This window comes from Stegodyphus dumicola, chromosome 2 (genome assembly GCF_044657685.1).
Source record: "Stegodyphus dumicola isolate Sdum_Otavi_A_Nest chromosome 2, ASM4465768v1".
Lineage (NCBI taxonomy): Eukaryota > Metazoa > Arthropoda > Arachnida > Araneae > Eresidae > Stegodyphus > Stegodyphus dumicola.
The window spans coordinates 31,620,812-31,642,194 of NC_140769.1; the positions used below are offsets into that span (position 1 = coordinate 31,620,812).

The window sequence follows — 21,383 nt, forward strand, 5'->3', positions numbered from 1 at the left end:
CTATGTTACAGTTACTTATGACTTCATTTGCCTTTCTTAAGTTACAGCATATGACATTTATGGGAATTCTTTTTCCTGTCACTTTGAACTGTGGGTATTAAATTAACTGATACTGGGATTAAAATTAAAAATATTAAAATTTATATAATTCAAAATAAATATTTTAAATGGAATTTTCATAAATATTTTTTATTGTTACAGTAATCAAACTTTCATATATTTTTGTTAATTTTTTTCTTTATATAATGTCTAATCTTAATTATTCTTTTAGTGAAGGAGCTAACAGATTTTTGACTGTGTACAAAAAGGAAGGTTCAACAATTGTACAAGCTGATGCCGTCTTTGAGCTGGGCCATGCATCTCACAGACAAACAGTCAATCTGATTCAGAAGTTTCCTATTACTGCAAGAGAAAGACAAGAGCTCTTACCTCCAACAGAAAGAGATCGTATTTTAGGCCAAGACAGTAATCTATATAATTTTTTAGATACATTGTTATCTAGTTATGCTTTCAAAATGAATTTTAATTCAAAAGCAGTGAAACCTCAGTTCATGAATGTAATTTGTTCCTGAAGGTAGTTTGTCATCCAAAATGACTGTAAACTGAAATTAACTTTGCTATAAGAACTAATGCAAAATGGATTAATCCATTCTTGGAATACAGATGTTTACTTATTCAAACTTTGCAACAGAACTTTGTTCACAAGTTCATAATACAAAACTGATGGAAATAATTAAATTTAAGATAAAAAATATAAATAAAAAGAACAAAAAATGTTTTATTTATTTATTTTATAATTTTGCCATGCACTCAGGAGAGTGGATAGCATAAATGGAAATTTGATGAGGGTATGTTAGTGTTTGGATGAGGAATCCCCTTCCATGAAAACATTAAGTGTCTTTCTGAAGCTTCTTATTTCTTCTTTTCTTTGTATTTTAATGCCATATGATTCTGATTGAAACTTACTGGGCATTCATTTCCCTTAAAGTTTAACCAATGATTGTTGCTGTGTACATTTTAAAGTGTTTCTGAAATGAAACATCACATTGTCATTGATAATGCTTATTCTATAGCTTGTGAATGCTTTATCAGCTGATTAAGCTTCACACTTTACTTCACTTTGCACAATTTTATAGATCAAATGACTAGTTATAACTCCACAATCACCTGTTTTTGAAGTTGCTCCTTCCTGTTTTGTTGGCGAGTTCATTTTTATCCTTTAAGCATCAAAGCCTTCAACATTTTTGCAGACATCACAGTCTGGCCAGAATTTCCCCCTGGCTGAATTCATGTAAACCATTTGCTGTTAGGCTTAATTAATGAGAATTAAGTAGTGAAAAATAATAAAATATTTCTAAAAGTCTTTGATTATTAGTTCTGTGGCATAAATTACTTCAAAACACATTTGAAAATCATTTATTGCTGACTCGGGTGTTTGTAACTCAAGATGCCATTCATTACGAGGAGCATTTTTTTGTGTAGATAATTTGTTAGTGATGAGCAGTGTTCATGATCTGAGGTTCCACTGTAAATTTATCATGTTAAATAGAGTATAATACTGCATGTAAAATTGTGATGCAAGTTTTTAATTTTTTTTTTAAATTTAACTTTATAGTATACTGCTCATCAAAACTAAAGGATAATCTGCAAAAATATGCTGACTAATTAAAGTTTCAACTAGTGTCCAGTGATGTAATTATTTATGTTAATTATGCACAACTGAATGCAAAATTTGATCTTTGTATATAGGTTAGTGTATGAAATGTGAAAATTAGGCAGTGCTGAAATTCGGACGGAGGGGTAATGTTGTATAATGTATTATACATTTTGCATTATGAGCATAATATATGCTGCTAACTCTGTAACTTTAAACAATTTTTTTCATTTTTTCAGCAAAAGATTAATAAAAAGTCTTATTTGACAAATATTTAGCCTTGATATTAACAAATAATAAAATTTTCAGAATTTTGCATTTTTGAACTTTTTAAAGAGAATAGTTTAAGATATAAACTTTAAACTAATTCTAAAATTAAAAACTCTTTAAACTAAATACGAAATTTTTTTTATATGCAATTTGGAATTATCCTTGCTTTAAATGTAAGTATAGAAATAATACTTTCTTACCATGAAAATGCACTGTTGAACTAAAGTCTCTGTAATGGGAATAAGATGATTTAAATATAAAAGAATATTTACTTCAGTCACAAAAATGTAGAAATTTTTCGTTAGATGAATATGAAGTGATTTAAAAATTAAATTGTCAAACTACAATATTTAAATCAAGTCTCTTAATGTAATGAATTTTGGCTGATATTTATGAAGTTATATTAAATACTATCACTAATTGTTTAAAAAAGCAATATTTTTAATAAAAATTGCAATCAAATGCTCTCTACTTGCCATCACAGAGAACTGCAAAGAAGATGCTTTTGAATAAAGAAGTGAAATGTCATGCTTATTGGTTTTCATGTTATGTAGCTTTTGACCTTGCTTGTTAACTTTTTAGACGTGATTTGATAAAAATGAAACAAGAAATAGTTCTGATGTTGAAGATAAGAGGAAAATTACAGCCAATCAAGTTTGCAGATACTCTTTTTGGTCTAAAGACTGCAAAAAAATTTCTCTAAATTATTAAATAGAAAGTGGAGTATCTAACATTTTCTAAAAAATTGGTAAAGAAATTTATAGAGTGTAATCTTTGAAACAAACACATACTTTAAAAAATTTTGCATTTCATTTCAATACATAATTTCTTTTCTTTGCATGCTTACTTGTCTGTTTTAATAGCTTGACCTAACAAGTACAGTCAAAAGTCTTTAATCCGGACTCGTCGGTGACTTTGGCGATTCGGGATTATCGGTTTTTCCGGATTATAGATCATCAGTTTAAATCTGGTAAGACGGCACGCGGAAATTATAAAATTAAAATTATGAAACCGTAATTTATGAAATAAAGAGCAATTATGATCTAAAGGGTATCAAAATTTACAAAAAAAAAAAAAGCTTAATATTTATTTGTTTACTTTATTAAACATTTCTTTCAAAGCACGCATGCGTTAAGTATACATTACGCATAGTCGAAATTAGAAAATTGCAACCAGAAAACTATTTGATGTGTATTCGTGATATTTATAATAACGAGGAAATTTATTTAAATTATATCGGTGTACATCGAGATGAAACACTACATTTAGTGAGGAATTATAAGCCGAATAAAATAAAAACATCTGCCCTGAAGATGAGGATAGTGCTGACAGATCAACTTCCAGTTCATTGTTCATTCAGCGACGCCCCCCCCCCACACACACCGCACAGAGCAGCATGAAATTGATAAACAGATTTTGGAATGGTTAGAGAAACAAATCACCTGTCTGTCACTTTCTTCATGCCTTTATCCATTTTTTTGCAGCAATTCCACTTTTTGTTTAATGGACATCGAAACATGCTTTCGCCTTGTAGATCCTTTGGCAGCTCCAGAATTGGAAACTCTTTTTGACATGATCGAAAGTTCAAGCTTACTTTTTATAAAATTGCTTAAACAGTCTGCAAAAAATAATAAGCCAGATCCAATTCGAAGATTAAGGAACAATGCAATCTGCAACATTAACTGAAATAGTTAATTAGATAATTTTAGTTTAGCTTATACCGTCCGTTATACATTAAACGCGCATGAGTAAACGCATATGCGCTTGTGCAGAAAGTTTGTAGCTTTGAGGTCCGGATTATAAATCATTCCGGATTATGGACGTCCGGATTAAAGACTTTTGACTGTAATCCAAGTTCAGTGAATTTTATCATTGGTACTAGAAAGATTTTTTAAATTCAGATTTGTCTTTATGTTCAAGTTAGTTCAAAAACTTGAGTCCTTCACTTCCAGAAAAAAGAAAATTAACTGTGGAAAAATACTGTGTTTTGCTCAAAAATAAGATCCCTGTTTCATTTTACAGAACTTGTATGGTATTCAAATCCACCTTAGTCCTTAAGTTTTTCGAAATGATTTTTGGTCCTTATAAGTCCTTAATTTCAGCCAAATGCCCTTAATTTTACTCAACTAAGATTCCCATCGATTTTTTTTATGATTGGCATTTTCAATATGACCTAACATTTTGGAGAGAATACTTTTTGGTGATGCATTGACAAATATGTATTTGATAGGTCACGCTTGAATTCTTTCTTACTTTTTAATATAAACTGTGGATACTTGAGTTTCAGGCATGAGGATGTGTCTCAATTGAAACATAAAAACATCTCGAAACAATTTAATTTTTTTTTTTTTTTTTTTTTTTGCAAATGAACATTTCATGAAATAATGCATCAAAACCAATTCCCTTTAGGGAATATGAGTTCACTTATTATGCAGTGCTAAATTTTGTGACTTATCAACATTTGGGGGATTTCCAGATCAGTTTATATGCTAAGTATTTTATTCGAAGATTTGTGCATGTTAGACTACTTTTTTAACCAACATAATAACATTGATAATTATCACAAAAATGATGATAATGTATTAAAGAAATAACGTTAAAATAAAATATTTTTATTTTCTCCTGCCCTATTTTAAAGGGATATTACTTTACATTTTTGTGACTTCGAAATATTTTGATTCTGAAAATAAACAAAGTAATAAATGCAAACCACAGTTTCTGAAACACTTTTGAGAAAAAAAAATAAAAACAAAAACTACTGTAATTATTTTAAAATGAATTTCATTTGTCTTTTGTATTTTTCCATGATAAAAGTTTTTTCCCATGTAATTGTGTTAGAATATTTAAATGTGTATCAATTTTCTCTTGAGAATGATCTTTTAAGTTCTGAACCTTTTTTTTTTTTTCAAAAATCTTCTGGCTTTTTGCACTTGCAGACTTGGTAGAGATTTTAGACTTTGCACATTAGAAGGCTCATAAGGATTTAAAGGCAAGATTTTATAGACTAAATTCCAGGAAATTCTGAAAAAATGAAAATATCGTCATGGTATTACCATGCAATGGACATGTTCTATACAAAGTTTGTGAGGGATTTTTCATCTTTTGAAGAATTTTTTTAAGAATAAAAATAACATTATTTGAATTTTCTCCTTTTGATCCTATCTATTTTTTTACTGTTAAAGGTATTTTGTTTTGCTATCAGATTTTAATAAATGTTACTTTTCATGACTGAGAAAATGTTTTTGCCTAGTTCAGTAATTTTAATAGTCATTTATTTACTGTATGATTTGTGGGCTAAATATAATATTTTTATTGCTTATTTCTTGTGTGTTTCTCTCAGTATAAATGCAAATTTCTTGCAGCATTTGAAGGCTGTCCTTTCTTCAACTATGGTATTTATATCATGTTTAATAAATATACAGTACAAAGTCCACAATCTGGACTCGTCAGGACTTCGGCGATTCCGGATTAGGGTTTTTTCCGGATTATAGATCATCAATTTAAATCTGATAAGATGGCATGCAGAAATTATACAATTAAAAATATGAAACGGTAATTTATGAAATAAAGAGCAATTATGATCTAAAGGGTATCAAAATTTACAAAAAAAGCTTAATATTTATTTGTTTACTAGTAAGTACTAGTGGTTATTAGTAAACATTTCTATCAATGTAAGTTGTTTAAGTTGCTTCGTTTTTTATGCTAATACTTTCTCTTTAATTCTATAAACAGACGTAATTTCTTGTTCAGTTACAAAGTTCCACTGTTCAAGTCCTGTAATTGCTGTGTTGAGAATATCGACTAATTTGTCAATCGAAATTTTTTCGTTTTCAATAACGTTCTCTGTTACTTTTTTCGTTTATCAGAAGCGCATATGGGTAAACGCATGCGTGCATCAAATATGCATGCGTAAACGCTTTACGCACATGCGTAAACCCATTACGCGCATGCGCAAGTTTGGGGCTTTGAGGTCCGGATTATAGATCATTCCGGATAATAAGCGTTCGGATTAGAGACTTTGTACTGTATATGTTATAAATATTTTCAAAGTTAATACATTTGAAAACTATATATTTTTTCTTTTTGAATTTTTAAGGGGATTACTCATGATCAGGAAATTCTAGGAAGTTCTTATTTACCATATTTATAAAGTGTTTTTGTACTTTGATGATACACCACCCAATCAAAAACTCTTGAGTATGTTGCCGACTTTGGAGACATTTTTGAACTCATCAGCAGCTAATTTTTCGCCAAGCTAATTCGCAAAATGGCTGCATACTTTTTCTTATAAGAGTAGTCAGCCAGGAAACTTAAAAAAGGAAGCAAAGTAATGAAGCACTTATCTTTTCAAGAAATCTTTCCTTTTTATGCGGCTGTGCTTCCCATGAACACAACATCTGCTTTCGCTAAAAAAAAAAAAAAAAAAAAAAAAAAAAAAAAAAAAAAAAAATTTGCACTAACTTGAAATTTTAGAACTTTGGCATTGTCCACTGGCCAAAACTAATATATATAAAGCACATACTTGGGCTCCCACATAAATATTTTTGGTGGCATAATGGGTGTCGTATAATTATTTTGGTAACATACATACTATGCCTTAGCAATATTTTTTAATGATTTTTCGATGGAGGTGTGAAGTGTTTTCTATTCTAATATTTATTTTCTCCTACAGTGCGGGATGTAAGTCGCACCATAGGCAGGCTTGGTAGTGGAATTCCAATGGTGCCACAGCATAGATGTGAAAATGACTTCACTCTATTTCGTCAAAGTTTGCCTATATGGAACAGCAAAGAAGAAATAATTCAAATGATATCTTGCCATCAAGTGATTTTAATTTCTGGTGAAACTGGCAGTGGCAAAACAACTCAGGTAAACTTTCATCGATACAATTAATTTAGTTTATAGAAATTTAATCTAAACAGGAAGGAAAGCGGGATATGAATAATCCTAGTAAGAAAGTATGGTTTTTTAAGCTTCTTTTTCTCTTCTCTCTTTTCTCTGTTATATGAAACAACATAAATTGGCCTTTTTAATCTACTAGTATATTAAAATCATTTCTAGTAAAAATTTGAGTCTGTTTCTGTTTCTTCATGTACTTTATAATATATCTGTTATGAAAGCATTTGCATGTTGCTTTTATAGGTACCACAGTTTATCCTAGATCATCATAGCATTATTGGTCAGCCTTGTCGTATTATATGCACTCAGCCACGCAGAATAGCTGCTATAACTGTTGCTGAACGGGTTGCCATGGAACGGGATGATAAAATTGGGCAAAGTGTAGGGTATCAAGTACGGTTAGAGAGCAGGTAAATGTTCTGAATTACATTTAATTAATTGTGAACTGAAATTGTATTTATAATATTACTTATGAGCTATATTTTTGATCGAAAAATATGCTACTTTTTCTTTTTGTGAATTTTTACCTTTGAAAATTGGTGTTATATTTTTATTAGTAATTTTATGAGATTGTTTCAATATTTTGAATTATATTTGTAGAGTATCACCAAAGACACTTCTTACTTTCTGTACAAATGGTGTGCTTCTGCGAACTCTTATGGGTGGTGATGCTTCAGTTGCTACAGTAACACATATCATTGTGGTAATTAGTTTTGAAGTGATTTTCTTAAACAAAATATATTTCTTTGTTTATGATATATTCTTAACTGTAAATGCTAGCAATATATAATATATATTAAATGAATTCGAAATGATTTTAACGCAATAGATGTTGTGCCAAGTTAAAAGTTTGTAGTAATTTAGAGTATGAGGAAAAGCAATTTATATTTAAATTGAAATGAAAGATGTTTCGACTGTAAATATGCTGTTAAAGAAATAATTTATGAACTATGTTGTTAATTTGTTTTAATTACATTTATTGTATTGAATCCTAATAATACAACTATGTAAATATGTGTTTTTTGTTCAGAATTTTTCATCAATCCCCCCCTTTAAATATGTAGATGATGGAAATAAAGAAAATAACTATAAATTGTTGATAGAGAAGCATGTAAAATATGTTAATGAGTACATTATTTTACTATGTGGAAAATAGGTGTTAATTATCATGATTAGATATAAAATGAGATTGTGGTACGTATATGAAAAGGGAATGATTTCTTTCGCTCATTTATCATTGCAGTGACAAGATAAATTTTTAACTTTTTAAAAATAATTTTAAAAGTGTGTTTAATGTATTGAACATGTCAGAATATTTTATTATTTAGGTTAATAATGTCTCTGTTTAGTATTGCAAGTAGGGATTGCAGTACCGGAATACTGAATAATGGTATTTTGAGCCATTTGTACAACTTTGTAATACCGATATTCAAAAGTTTAAATACCTTTTTTTTGGTATTTACTGGAAATTTTTAAAATTCTCTCCACTATGTGTTCAGGGGTCGCCAACATAGCAAAACAGTGTAAATTTTTATTTTTATGTCTTCCTAACGGGCGAAATTGATTAAGACTGTGAATACAAAGTTGAATCGTACAGTCTAGAGAAATGATACAATATGTTAATCATCTAAGGAGGCCAGCCAAAACTATCCTGTCCAATTTCAGCTCAGAGTGATACTGCATACACGCAGATTTCATAGTCTGATATTCGTATCTGTGAAAACAATGTTGTAGTTCCGAAGAAAGTGTATAATATTTCAAAATTTTTTTAAATTGGTGAGTTTTTTATTCACATTGTATTTTCATATTATACTTTAGGGTTCAAAATATTCTTCAGATTTATTATATACTTATAATTAATAAACCCATAATAATGAATCAGAATAACTTTAAAGAACATAAAAAATCTGTTGATAATACTTCGGTTTGGTTTAATTATTTATATGATGAAAAGAATATGGTGGCACAATGTAAAAAATTTTCAAGAATTATTAAAGTGAATGGGGGGATGTACAAGCGGACCCCATACACATTTAAAAACAAAACATGATACAAATTTGTTAAAGAGGAAAGAATCTAATTGTGATGAAGATACAAATTTAAGCATAGTTTCTAAGCCCAAGCCATTAGGGATTTTGGATTATTTAAAAAAATATAATTTGGATGAAATTATAAGTAAAATGACAGCATTAGATGTTTTGCCATTTCAAGTGTTTTGCACTTCTACTGAATTAAGATAATCACTATCCGCCAGAGGTTTTAAAAATCTGCCAACATCGATTAACACTATAAGAAGAACTCTTATAAACTACAGTAACAGTGTTCACAATTCTTTGACACATGAGTTAATACAATTAAACGTAAATGGGGAAAATTTTAGTCTTACATTTCATGAATGAACAAGTGTAAGAAATAAATGCTATTTTAATATAAATATTCATTCAGGAAAAAATTTTTGGAATATAGGACTCGCTCATGTGTCAGGAAGTATGCCAACCGAAAAATGTGTGAAAGTGCTTAAATCTAAATTAGCGAAACATAGATTATCCCTGAAAGAAGATATTGTATCTGTTATGGACTGTAGCTATGGAATAATGAAACTAATTTTCTTTTAAACCCATCTTTTATTCTATTCGTAAATTAACTGCTCAATTAGCAGCCATTCAAAAATCCAAGCAACAAATTTCTCATCGAACAGGCTAATAAAAAAAGAATTAAAAAACAAATGATGTTGACGCATGCGTGTTACAAGATTCATTGCTAGGCAACTAAGTTAGAGGCAGCAGACAATCGGCAGAAGATTAGGCACCAACATCCCGTCTGGTGTTGAAATTCTAATTTCAAAGCTAATATAAATTATTTAAGAAATTCAAAGTTTGATACATATATCAGTTAGAAACAATTAAATGCAATAATATATCTATTAAACAAATAACAAACAAATTACTACATTTTAGCATAAATATATATATATAATATTAATACAATTAATTATAATATAAATTCACTACATCAATCGTTCATAGGTAGAATACATAGGTTCTGTATTCCACGTTTTATCAGCCTTCTCAAATCGGCGTTGGCTCCGACAAAGTTGGTAGCGTTGTCCGAATATATAGTTGAGCTAAGACCGCGTCGCACTGAAAATCATTTTAATGTTGCAATTACAGCTTGCGATGTTAGATCTATAACAAAATCGAGATGTATCGCTCGAGTAACTAGACATACAAAAATAACAACATATATCTTATTTAAGATACCTCTTTGTTGATTTTTATATTTTATGTAAAAGGGTCCGCATAAATCAATTCCAGTTACGGAAAAGGGGGGCTCGCAGAAACTCTTTCCTTCGGCATTGGTGCCATAAGTTGTTGGCCTATTTTAGGTTTATTTTAAAAAACAGATAATGCAGTTATGTACTATTTTACGAGCAATTTTTCTGTCGTTTAGTGGCCAAAATTCCTGTCGAACACTATGCAGCAAAGTCTGAGCATCAACATGTAAAGTTTTTAAATGGTACTTATAATTATAGTAGTTAAGTTATGATCCCTAGGCAGCAGAATAGGATGCTTTTGGTCATAGGATAAAGATGATTTATTTAATCTGCCACCTACCACAAGTATTCCATTTTCGTCGATGAAAGGATTTAAATTACTTAAGTGACTATCCTTTATAATTTTACCATATCTTAGGGCTTGAATTTCTTCCTTGAATACTATTCGCTGTATTAGCCTTACCATTGCTAGCTTGGCATATGTAAATTCATTTCTAGTAATAGAACCTGATGACCTCTTACCTTGTTGACAGTTGGAAATAAACCTTTAAATAAAACTAAGAATACGAATTAGTTTAACAAAGCTATTAAAGAAAATAGTTAATGAAATGAGCACTAGAAGGAATGCTAAGAGAAATTTCTAGAGATTTTTTCAATTTGCATTCGTAAAGTTCATAGTCTTTAACATCCAAACTAGCCATTTCTATAACGTTTATGTCACGATTAGAAGGTCCATTGAACCATAATTCTGAAGATAAAAGTTCGCTATGTTCGACTCCACGAGAAACCAAATCAGCAGGATTCTCCTTAGAATGGATATGTTTCCACTCGAAGATTTCTGATGACTGAATTTTCACAACATGATTCCCAACAAAGGTCTTGAGTTGATGTGGAGATGCGTTTATCGACGCTATTTCTATTGGCGAATCCGAATATAATGTTACCTTTTCAATGTCTATATTTAGCAAAGTCAGAACTTTTTTTAACAAGCTTAGCAAGTAGAAGCCAAGCGAAGAGTTCTAAGCATAGTAAAGATAGAGTCATCTGCTTGCCAGTCACTTTAAACAAGGGTTATCTCGAGTGGCATTTAGGTAGACCACTGCTCCATACACAGATGTTGAAGCATCGGAAAAACCTACGATAGCCCTTTTATTGGTTGTAGAATGCAGAGCATATCTTCCTTTCTTAAGATTTTTCAATTCCTTTAACTTTAAAATGAAATGATTCCATTCACTGGCAAATGGTTCAGGTAATTCATTGTCCCAGTTAAGTCTTAAAGACCATAGTTTCTGAAGGAATATTTTTGCTTTACAGATCATTGGCTCGATAAAGCCAATAGGATCATACAACCACGCAATGACTTTTTGTAAAAACAAATGATGTTGACGCATGCGTGTTAAAAGATTCATTGCTAGGCAACTAAGTTAGAGGCGAAAGGTTTCGCATAGCAGACGATTAGGCACCAACAGTATTCATTACGACTGATGGAGCAATGGTTATGCAAAAAGTTGGAAAGCTGATTGGTGCAATCAGCAATTGTGCTGATTGCACCAATCAACAATCAGTTATTTTAAGGAATAATACATCTATTACTCCTAATTGAATTTCTTGATTTAAATTGCATCAGCAATTTAAATCAAGAAATTCAATTAGGAGTAATAGATGTATTATTCCTTAAAAATAAAGAACAGGAGAACCCAAATACTGTGGATATAAAAACTTCTGATTCTGACTTTGAAGAGAGTGAGAGTGACACTGATGATAATGATGATGTAATTGTTGAAGAAGATATTGCTAATGAAGATGAACTATTAACTCATCAAGAATTGTTTTCTACAATTAATAGAGTTCGAAAAATTGTTAAGATATTTAAATGCCCCTCTACAAAAATATATACTAACATAAAATAAAATAGAATATATGTTAATATTAGATTCTAAAATACACTGGTGTGCAAAAATTAAGGACGAAATCGAAAAATTAGCATATCAGCTGAACGAAGAGGCAGAGTGGACAGAAAGACCAATCAGGAGATTAAGTAAGGTGATGTACGGTAGCACATGCGCAGATATGCAGGTAGACGTAATGGGGGAGTGTCTGAGTAGTATAAAGCATGTTGTCGGTGTAAGATCAGTATTTCTGGCAAAGAGATTGCACGCCGTATAGCACTTAAAACCACACTGAGTTGCTGCCTCAGCAAGAAAGGGCGAATAATCAATCTGTTAGACGACATCTGGATGCTTTTACCCAAGGTCGAATCATTGAGAAGTTGGAGGAAGGCCGCAGTGTGACAAGTGTAGCTGCAGAGTTCGGAATTGCTCACAGCATCGTTTCACGACTTCGGAGACAATTTCAAACTACAGGAACAGCTATCCGGGGGTTTAGTAGTGGTCGTCCATGAGGAACCACACCCGCAGATGACCGGTATATTGCCTTACAGGCCAGAAGAAACAGGCGGCAGACAGCGGGAGAAATCGCTAGACACACGACACAGGCAACTGGACGACTGATATCGCGTTTTACCGTGGCCAGAAGACTGCACGGTGGTGGTCTGTTTGCATGACGACCTGTACGGTGTGTACCTCTAACGCCTGCCCATCGAAGAAGACGTTCTCTGTGGTGCCGGGAACACCAGAATTGGAGAGACAATGAATGGGGACGAGAACTCTTTACAGATGAAAGCAGATTCGGTCTGAGTAGCGATTCTCATTGCATACTCATCTGGAGAGAGTGGGGAAGCCGCAATCATCCCTCGAACATCATTGAAAAGGACAGGTATGGAGGTGGCGGTGTTCTCGTTTGGGGAGGCATCATGCTTGGTAGTCGTACAGACCTTCACATCTTTGACGCAGGTTCAGTCAACGGGACCCGTTATTGTAACGAGATTCTTCTTCCATATGTGCGTCTTTTTAGAGGTGCTATGGGTCAGCAGTTCCTTTTCATGGACGACAATGCACCATGTCATCGCACAGTAGCTGCCGAACAGCTCTTAGAGAGTGAGGATATTGAATGTATGGGTTGGCCGGCACGATCTCCGGATCTCAATCCCATTGAGCATGTATGGGATTTTCTAGGCAGACGCTTGGCAGCTCGTACCTTACCACCAGTAACGATTCCGGAGCTTCGATTGGCGCTGCAAGACGAATGGGCAGCAATGCCTCAACAACTCATTGATACCCTCATTCTCCGCATGGGCAGACGCTGTGAAACCTGCCTAGCAGTCAGGGGAGATCATATCCCCTATTAAAGACCGGATGTTTCTTGCTGGGCACCCATCACAGGGATTTTTCAGCCTTCAGTCGCATTGCGCTCCATGCTGCTTTTTCAATAAAGCTTCTTTTTATCCCTCTGATTTCTCTTTTAGTAAGTGTTGCTTACATTACTCATGTCCTTACGTATTGGGGATCTTACGGTATTAAATGTGTTGATTTGGAAAGCTTTTGTACAAAGTTATATTGAAAAAACCGTCTCGTCCTTAATTTTTGCACACCAGTGTACGTTTGAACTGTTTACTCCTAATGATGGAATGATTTTTGGAACTGAAAAATCCAATCCAAGAAGCAATAATTGACTTAAACCTGCAAATTAATTTTTCCGATAGTGAGTTTGACTTAGTATCCAGAACGGTATCAGCTCTACTTACAATAAAACTGACTGTGGAGGCATTATGTCGAGAGATTCTAATTTATTAACAGTTAATGCAACAATAAATTTCATGTTGCAGTCACTGAAAGAACAGCACACATCACTATCTGAAGAACTTCTGATTCTAACTTTGAAGAGAGTGAGAGTAACACTGATGATAATGATGATGTAATTGTTGAAGAAGGTATTGCTAATGAAGATGAACTATTAACTCATCAAGAATTGTTTTCTATAATTAATAAAGTTCAAAAAATTGTTAAGATATTTAAATGTTCCTCAACAAAAAATGCCTCATTACAAAAATATGTACTAACTTAAAATAAAATAGAATATATGTTAATATTAGATTCTAAAATACATTTGAACAGTTTACTCCTAATGATGGAATGATTTTTGAAACTGAAAAATCTAATCCAGGAAGCAATAATTGACTTAAACCTGCAAATTAATTTTTCTGATAGTGAGTTTGACTTAATATCCAGAACTGTATCAGCTCTACTTAACAATAAAACTGACTGTGGAGGCATTATGTCGAGAGATTCTAATTTACTAACGGTTAATGCAACAATAAATTTCATGTTGCAGTCACTGAAAGAACAGCACACATCAATATCTGAAGAACTTCTGATTCTGACTTTGAAGAGAATGAAAGTGACATTGATGATAATGATGATGTAATTGTTGAAGAAGATATTGCTAATGAAGATGAACTATTAACTCATCAAGAATTGTTTTCTATAATTAATAAAGTTCGAAAAATTGTTAAGATATTTAAATGTTCCCCTACAAAAAATGCCTCATTACAAAAATATATACTAACTTAAAATAAAATAGAATATATGTTAATATTAGATTCTAAAATACATTTGAACAGTTTACTCCTAATGATAGAATGATTTTTGAAACTGAAAAATCCAATCCAAGAAACAATAATCGACTTAAACCTGCAAATTAATTTTTCCGATATTGTGTTTGACTTAATATCCAAAACTGTATCAGCTCTACTTACAATAAAACTGACTGTGGAGGCATTATGTCGAGAGATTCTAATTTATTAATAGTTAATGCAACAATAAATTTCATGTTGCAGTCACTGAAAGAACAGCACACATCACTATCTGAAGAATTATATATTACATTGAAAAATTGCACAGAAGAAAGGCATACTGAAATAGAAAAGGTCTTACATTATTTACATAATTATAATGATTTTAAAAATGAAAATGAAAAAGAAGAAATGAGGCTAACCAAATCAAATTTGATCAAGTTTGTAGTAAATTTTCTTAAAATTTGTTACCCACAAACCTTTTATTATTCGGAAGAATTCGGTACAGTTATCGAAGATGATGATGACACTAATGTTGATATTGATAGTGAAAAAGAATTGTCTCTTGAACAAAAATTAGAATTAGTGAAAACTAAAAAAATTTCAACAAACCAAAAAAGAAAAAAATACAGTACAGAAATCAGTTATATACAAAACCATCTGACAAGAAATTGATTTATTTGAGGATAAGGGATTTAGAGGTAAATACTTGGAAAAAGTATATCGCACATTGCTAACAGTACCACCAAGTAATATAAGATGCTGAAAGAGCATTTTTCACAGATGGGAATTCTTGCACAAAATTATTTTCCACGCTTTACCACAGACTGTATAGTGATATTTACACTGATTTAAATAAGACGTTTCTTTACTTTTTTGTGATTCTTTATATACTGTTATAATTTACCTTTACAGTTACAAATGATTTTTTTGTGATATTTACTCTCTAATAAAACTGCCAAATAAAACAAAGAAACACCTGTGTTTTCTTTCTTTTTCTAAAATTCCTACTAATGGTATTCGGTATTGTGATCTAAAAAATACTGGTATTGAACTTTTGGTCTGAAATTGATATCCCTAATTGCAAGTTAATTCTACACAGACATAACTACACTAAACACTATAATACTTGTGAATTATAATGACTGATTTATAATTACAATTTGCTTTTGTGTTTAAATAAACCCTATGGTTTGAGCCAATTTTATTTAGATGAATTTAAGAACTTTGCTGGTTATCTTACATATAAATTCTGTGACAAGTGATAGCAATTTTGAAATCTTGAGTGCAATTATTACAAAATTAATTTTTCCAGTTCTTTAGTGCTGATCTAAAACTAGATGCTTTACTTTTTTTTGGTTTCTTTGCTAATAGACATGTAATTTGATTATTAAATAGAGACAGAAGTTAAATTTTAGCACTGAATAAGTTGTCTTAAATTAATCAAATGCAAATTTAAGTAGCTGCATAGTTGCGCAAATTTAAGTAGTCAGTATTACATGTTGATTTCATTTCTGAAGTCAACATGTAATATTTTTCATTTTCAAACTGATTATACTTCTGATATTTTTTTTGTGATTTATTTACTTACATTCTATTTCCTTCACAACTTTTAAGAACAGAATTTAGTTCGGGGTCTGAAACCATATATCATCTATTATTTAGGTTATGCTTTTCCTGTTTATGGTTTTATATGTCAAAATTGGGAAAGAGTTATTTCTTGTGAATAACTTTGTTTTGAGGATTCTAGAAAAATGTTTTCTATATTTCAAATATGCAATTTAATTTTTTTTGTCTTTAAAATAAAATTTCTAAAAATAAATGTTACCTTTATAATTTTGTTGAAGACAAGGGGACTTATTTTATCTTTTAAAGCTATATCATACATTAAGAACTAAATTTATGATTGTGTAATTAATGTGGCAAGGGACACATCCAATAATTTATAATGTTCAAATTATAGTAAATTTAAACCATTTTTGATAATTTTTAATTCATAATTTTTTTTTCCTGCATACGAAAAAAATGTCAGTTTTTGTGAATAAATATAGAAATTTTACATTGTATTTCATAAATGTATTGAAATTTCTTTTTTTCTTCATTTACACTTTTTATGGTGCTTTTTTATTACTAAGAAACCAGATTAAATGTATGCAAGTGTAATATTTTTAACTTTGCTTTGTGCAAAGGATAACCATAGGCAACTTTTTTATCCACAAACTGAAAGAGAAATAGCAATTTGGCAACTGTCAACTGATGAATAAGCTGCATCAGATGGAGGAATTATTTTGAAAGAGACTTTGTTCAGATAGTTGCTAGATGATATTAAGCTTTGATTTAACACTTTAATGGTGATGCCATCTATAACTGTGGTGAAGAAAGAAATTTCTGTGAAATCAAACATGATTTGATAGGTCATGTATCCCTATCATTATTGCTAGGTTATATATGTATGTATGGTGTCAAAGTACCAGTTGAGTTCTGTTCAATCCAGCTTCAAATGAGCAACAGTAAGATTGTGGATTGAAACAGCTGTACATGGGAGGTATGTGCTGATGCTTAGATATATAATGAATCTTCTTTACTTAGAAGATTTATACTCAAAGTGTATTCTCCTTCATTTAGCTCATTTATTTATTTCAATCCACCATATATATATATATATATATATATATATATATATATATATAAAACAGTGTTTGTTTTTTCATAATGGATTTTAGAGTATTCTGTCATGAAGTACATGAATGTTTTTTTGTCATCATTCCCATTCATTCTGTTCAAACAGTAATGACCATAGTTGAGGAAAACATTGCTGATGGAAATAATTTTTTATTCTTGCTGGAGAACACATAAAACCAATTAATTATACTAACCTTTATTGGAGGTATTAAGGTAGCAAGAATCAGCATAATATTCATAAACTTTTAGGACTAGTTTTGAAGGTTTAAATGTAGACCCTTCTACTTCAGCTGCAGCGGTGCAAAGTTTGCACTTCATTGACTTAAGGTCTAACCGTTATTTACATAATACTCAAAGAATCTGAGGGTATCTAAAAATAGTTTGTTTAAAATTAAACTGCTTGTTATATTGAAGGTTAACTGTGAGGCGTGGGCAACTGGGCAGTTTTGTCAAGCAGATGCATGAAAGTTTTGCCTGAGGGATAAAGAAATACTTATGAGAAACCAGTCTGCCATTGAAGTGCCTTCTTATTATAGACAATGCACCTGATCAGCCTGCAGGCCTTGCAGATAAGTTGGTGGAAAAGTTAGATTTCATCACAATGAAATTCACGCCTCCTAACATAACTTCTGTTATAAATCCCATCCAATCAGCAGCTTATTTAAGATTTCAAGAAGCTGTACACCAAAGCACTTTTCAAATGTGTTTTCAGGTATCTTTGATACAGAATCAACACTCAGACTTCTGGAAGCATTCTTTTAATATTCTTCACTGTTTAAGTCACATAGTCAAAGCCTGAAAGTCAAAGCCTGACTTACAGAGTCATGAATTTGGCTTGGAAGAAATTGTGGCCAGCTAGTGTTCTAGGCAGAGACTTTGAATCCTCTGACTTAAGGCTTTTGATATCAATGATGTTGTACCTTGGGCAAAAAATTGGAAATTTGGGGCTTGGAAGTTAACAATTAAGATATGGATGTGTTGCAAAAGCACAAAAATAAATTCACCATAAAAAAACTGAACAGGTAGAACCAGAAAAGATGTTCCTAGATATTTGATCAGCAGAATTTGTGAAAAATAGGTAACTGAAAAATAGGGTGAGGTTTTTCAAATAGTTTCAAAGTTTCAATATATATATATATATATATATATATATATATATAATTTATTTTATAAATAATATTGATTATATTATCTCCTAAGATTACTAATCCCTTCCAAAGATAGCAGATACCTTATATGTTTGCAGAAAAGGTTTCTTTTGCAAACAGTAATATTGAGGATCTTTCATTTCTTCATTGTTTACTGCATACACTGTCAACTTTCTTTTGTAAAGATATGGAAAACATTTCTTTCTTTTTTTGTTAAATAGATTTTAGTATAATAAGTTTTCTTGTTTTTTAAATATGTTAAGTATTGTGTTAATATTATATATGTATAATTATAGATTCCAGATTTTTTTTTTTTTTTTATGTTGCAAACTTACAAAGTGCCCTTTTCCAAGCAATAATTTGGAGTCCAGGAACAAACTAATCCATTTTAAATTAATTCCTATGTAAAAAAATAAAAATTATGTTGATTTACAAACATTCCTGTGACAGTCTATGTTCAGAAATGAATTAAGTTCATGAACCAAGGTTTCACAATACACTAATTAATATTCACAAAAAAGCTTAAATATTAATAACACCACCTGTTTTAACAAGTGCAAACAAAAACTTGTTTTATGTTATACTTGAGAGAAAAAAAAAGACTATTTATAAAATAATTAAGAAGGAAAAATATGTTAGGGGGAACAGAGCAAATTTAAAAGAAACAAATTTAAAGATCTGGCAAAATTCATGTAATGATTTTACTTTAAAATCTGAAATTAATTGTGATTGATCGTTCTTTTAATTTTAAGCTTTTTTTAAATATTCAACTTGAAATAAGTAATTTTTGATTTAGAATAAAATGCATTAAAATGTATTGCATTTTAAAATTTATTTATTTACCCGAATATGTTATGCTTATTTAAAGTGTAACCAGAACCCATGGAATCTAGTGATGACTGTTAAACATTCATTTATGAATCAATGGTGAAATTTTTGACAATTTTCGAAGTCATAACTAAGAAATTTCATTGAGCATTTTCTCTTCATTGTCAAAAATTATGAAGTCATAACTATTAAGAAAAAACTTAAATTTATTGAATTTTATAATGTCATGTCGAATGCGTGATAGCTTTACTTAGTGATTATATTATTTCTCACTGTCACATGAAGGAAGAAATTGTAACCAGAGAATGAAGAAGACATTCTGACATCTAGTATAAAAAGTGTTAAATATTATTAACATGTGAAAATGAAAAAACACAGAAATCACAAAATTACTCATCATTTGCGTTAAAATATCTCTAGATGCACGAAGAATAAGAAAAATTTGATTATTTTTGTCAAAAATAAAATGTTTACAACATTAGGTGCAACCAATTTTGTTTTTTATTTATTTATTTTTTTAAATGTTTATTTTCAATTTTATTTTAGAAACTTTCATTGCCATCATAATTTTGATACATTATTTTCATTGCCAATGATTTTTAAAAAACAGAGTAAAAATAATTTATTTTATATATGATATTGTTATAAAAATCTTGACTTTTTATCTGATGGGACTAAAAATATTGCAGTAATCACTTATAATGTCTTTCTTAGCTGTAGAATATAACTGTACAGACCTTGAAAAAATTGTTAAAAATTCCTCAAATAAACCTAAAAGATCCCTGGTTTTGGAAAATTTTGTGTTTAATTTCTGAAAAATTGTATGGACCATATTTTATTCTCAAATTATAATTATATATAGTATTTGTATGTGTTTTCATTAATTTACATTTGCAGGATGAACTTCATGAAAGGGATCGCTACAGTGATTTTTTGCTTATTGTGCTGCGAGATTTACTTCTGAAGTTTAGAAACCTGAAACTTGTACTAATGTCTGCTTCACTAGATACTCAATTATTTTGCAAATATTTCAGCAACTGTCCTCTGATTGAAGGTATTTGAAGTTTTGAAATTAGTGTTGTGCATAATACTACTGATCTTTGCAAATTATTCAGTTCAGTACTGATGTTTGTTGTATTGCGCTTTTAATATACAATAATTTAAAACTTTATGCAGTTTTAGCGTATATAAATGCAGAATTGAGAGCTTGTTTACTTTTATCAGTATACAAGTAACATAAATGAAACGAGTATCAACTAAACGAGTATCTATAACCATACAAAATTTATTTATTCAAACAAAATTTATTTAAACAAATGAGTATCTATAACCATACAAAATTTATTTATTCAAAGGAAATGACAGGAATTGTATTTCACTGTGTAATTCTTGTCTGTTATAAGCATTTATAAACGCAATAATTATTCATAAAATAAAAAAAATGTGCTTAATATAACTATATTAATTCGAAACAGTAGTGATTGATAAATTATTTCAGAAATACACTGGTGTCCAAAATTACCTTTACTACTGTTCTTGCCGAAGATAGCTCGAACTTATTTAATGATACTTAACTTCAGTAAGTGGACTGTAATATTAACAATAACAATTTTATTTTAACAAAAACAACATTATTGAATACTAGCACACGCATGTGCTTATAGTTACCTATGTAACTTAGCTAAAGAGCGAGCAACCATATGCTCTTACATCAAGTCAGAAATCATTCATACTAATAAAGCAAAAACGAAATAACTTTAGGGTTACACTAAAGCCAAACTCTGCTTGGCGTAAAACAATGCTGCCAAGCAATACTCTTTCAGACACCGAACATCCCGCCCGGCGTTGAAATATTAATTTCAATACAATAAGTAAAATTCAAAAAAGTAATAAATGTTCATACAATACAAAATGATACAATGTAAATTAATGCACAAATTATAATACAAGTAATTACACTGTAAAAAGAACAAATATGATGGATTACAATTCAAACCTTCAAATAAACATAAAAATTCGTACATTATTTCTCAATTGGCAGTACAGCAATTTTAGTAACTGCTCGTTTATAAATACCATTTTTGGTTTTGACAGAGACAACTTGCACAAGGTTGTCCTTCCCATAAAACACATCTACAATTCTCCCTAACAACCATT

General features: G+C 30.5%; 1 protein-coding gene across 3 annotated transcripts in view; it reads left to right on the forward strand.

Moving 5' to 3' along the window:
* LOC118195976 (3'-5' RNA helicase YTHDC2-like) overlaps window positions 1–21,383 on the forward strand; it is a 180,918-nt gene that overhangs the window by 16,791 nt on the left and 142,744 nt on the right. For all 3 annotated transcript variants that reach the window (XM_085810550.1, XM_085810549.1, XM_035367326.2), the window contains exons 3-7: window positions 272–465; window positions 6,597–6,793; window positions 7,067–7,233; window positions 7,424–7,526; window positions 20,124–20,280. In XM_085810550.1, coding sequence (XP_085666676.1) covers window positions 272–465; window positions 6,597–6,793; window positions 7,067–7,233; window positions 7,424–7,526; window positions 20,124–20,280 — 818 coding nt within the window. The remainder of the gene's footprint in view (window positions 1–271; window positions 466–6,596; window positions 6,794–7,066; window positions 7,234–7,423; window positions 7,527–20,123; window positions 20,281–21,383) is intronic.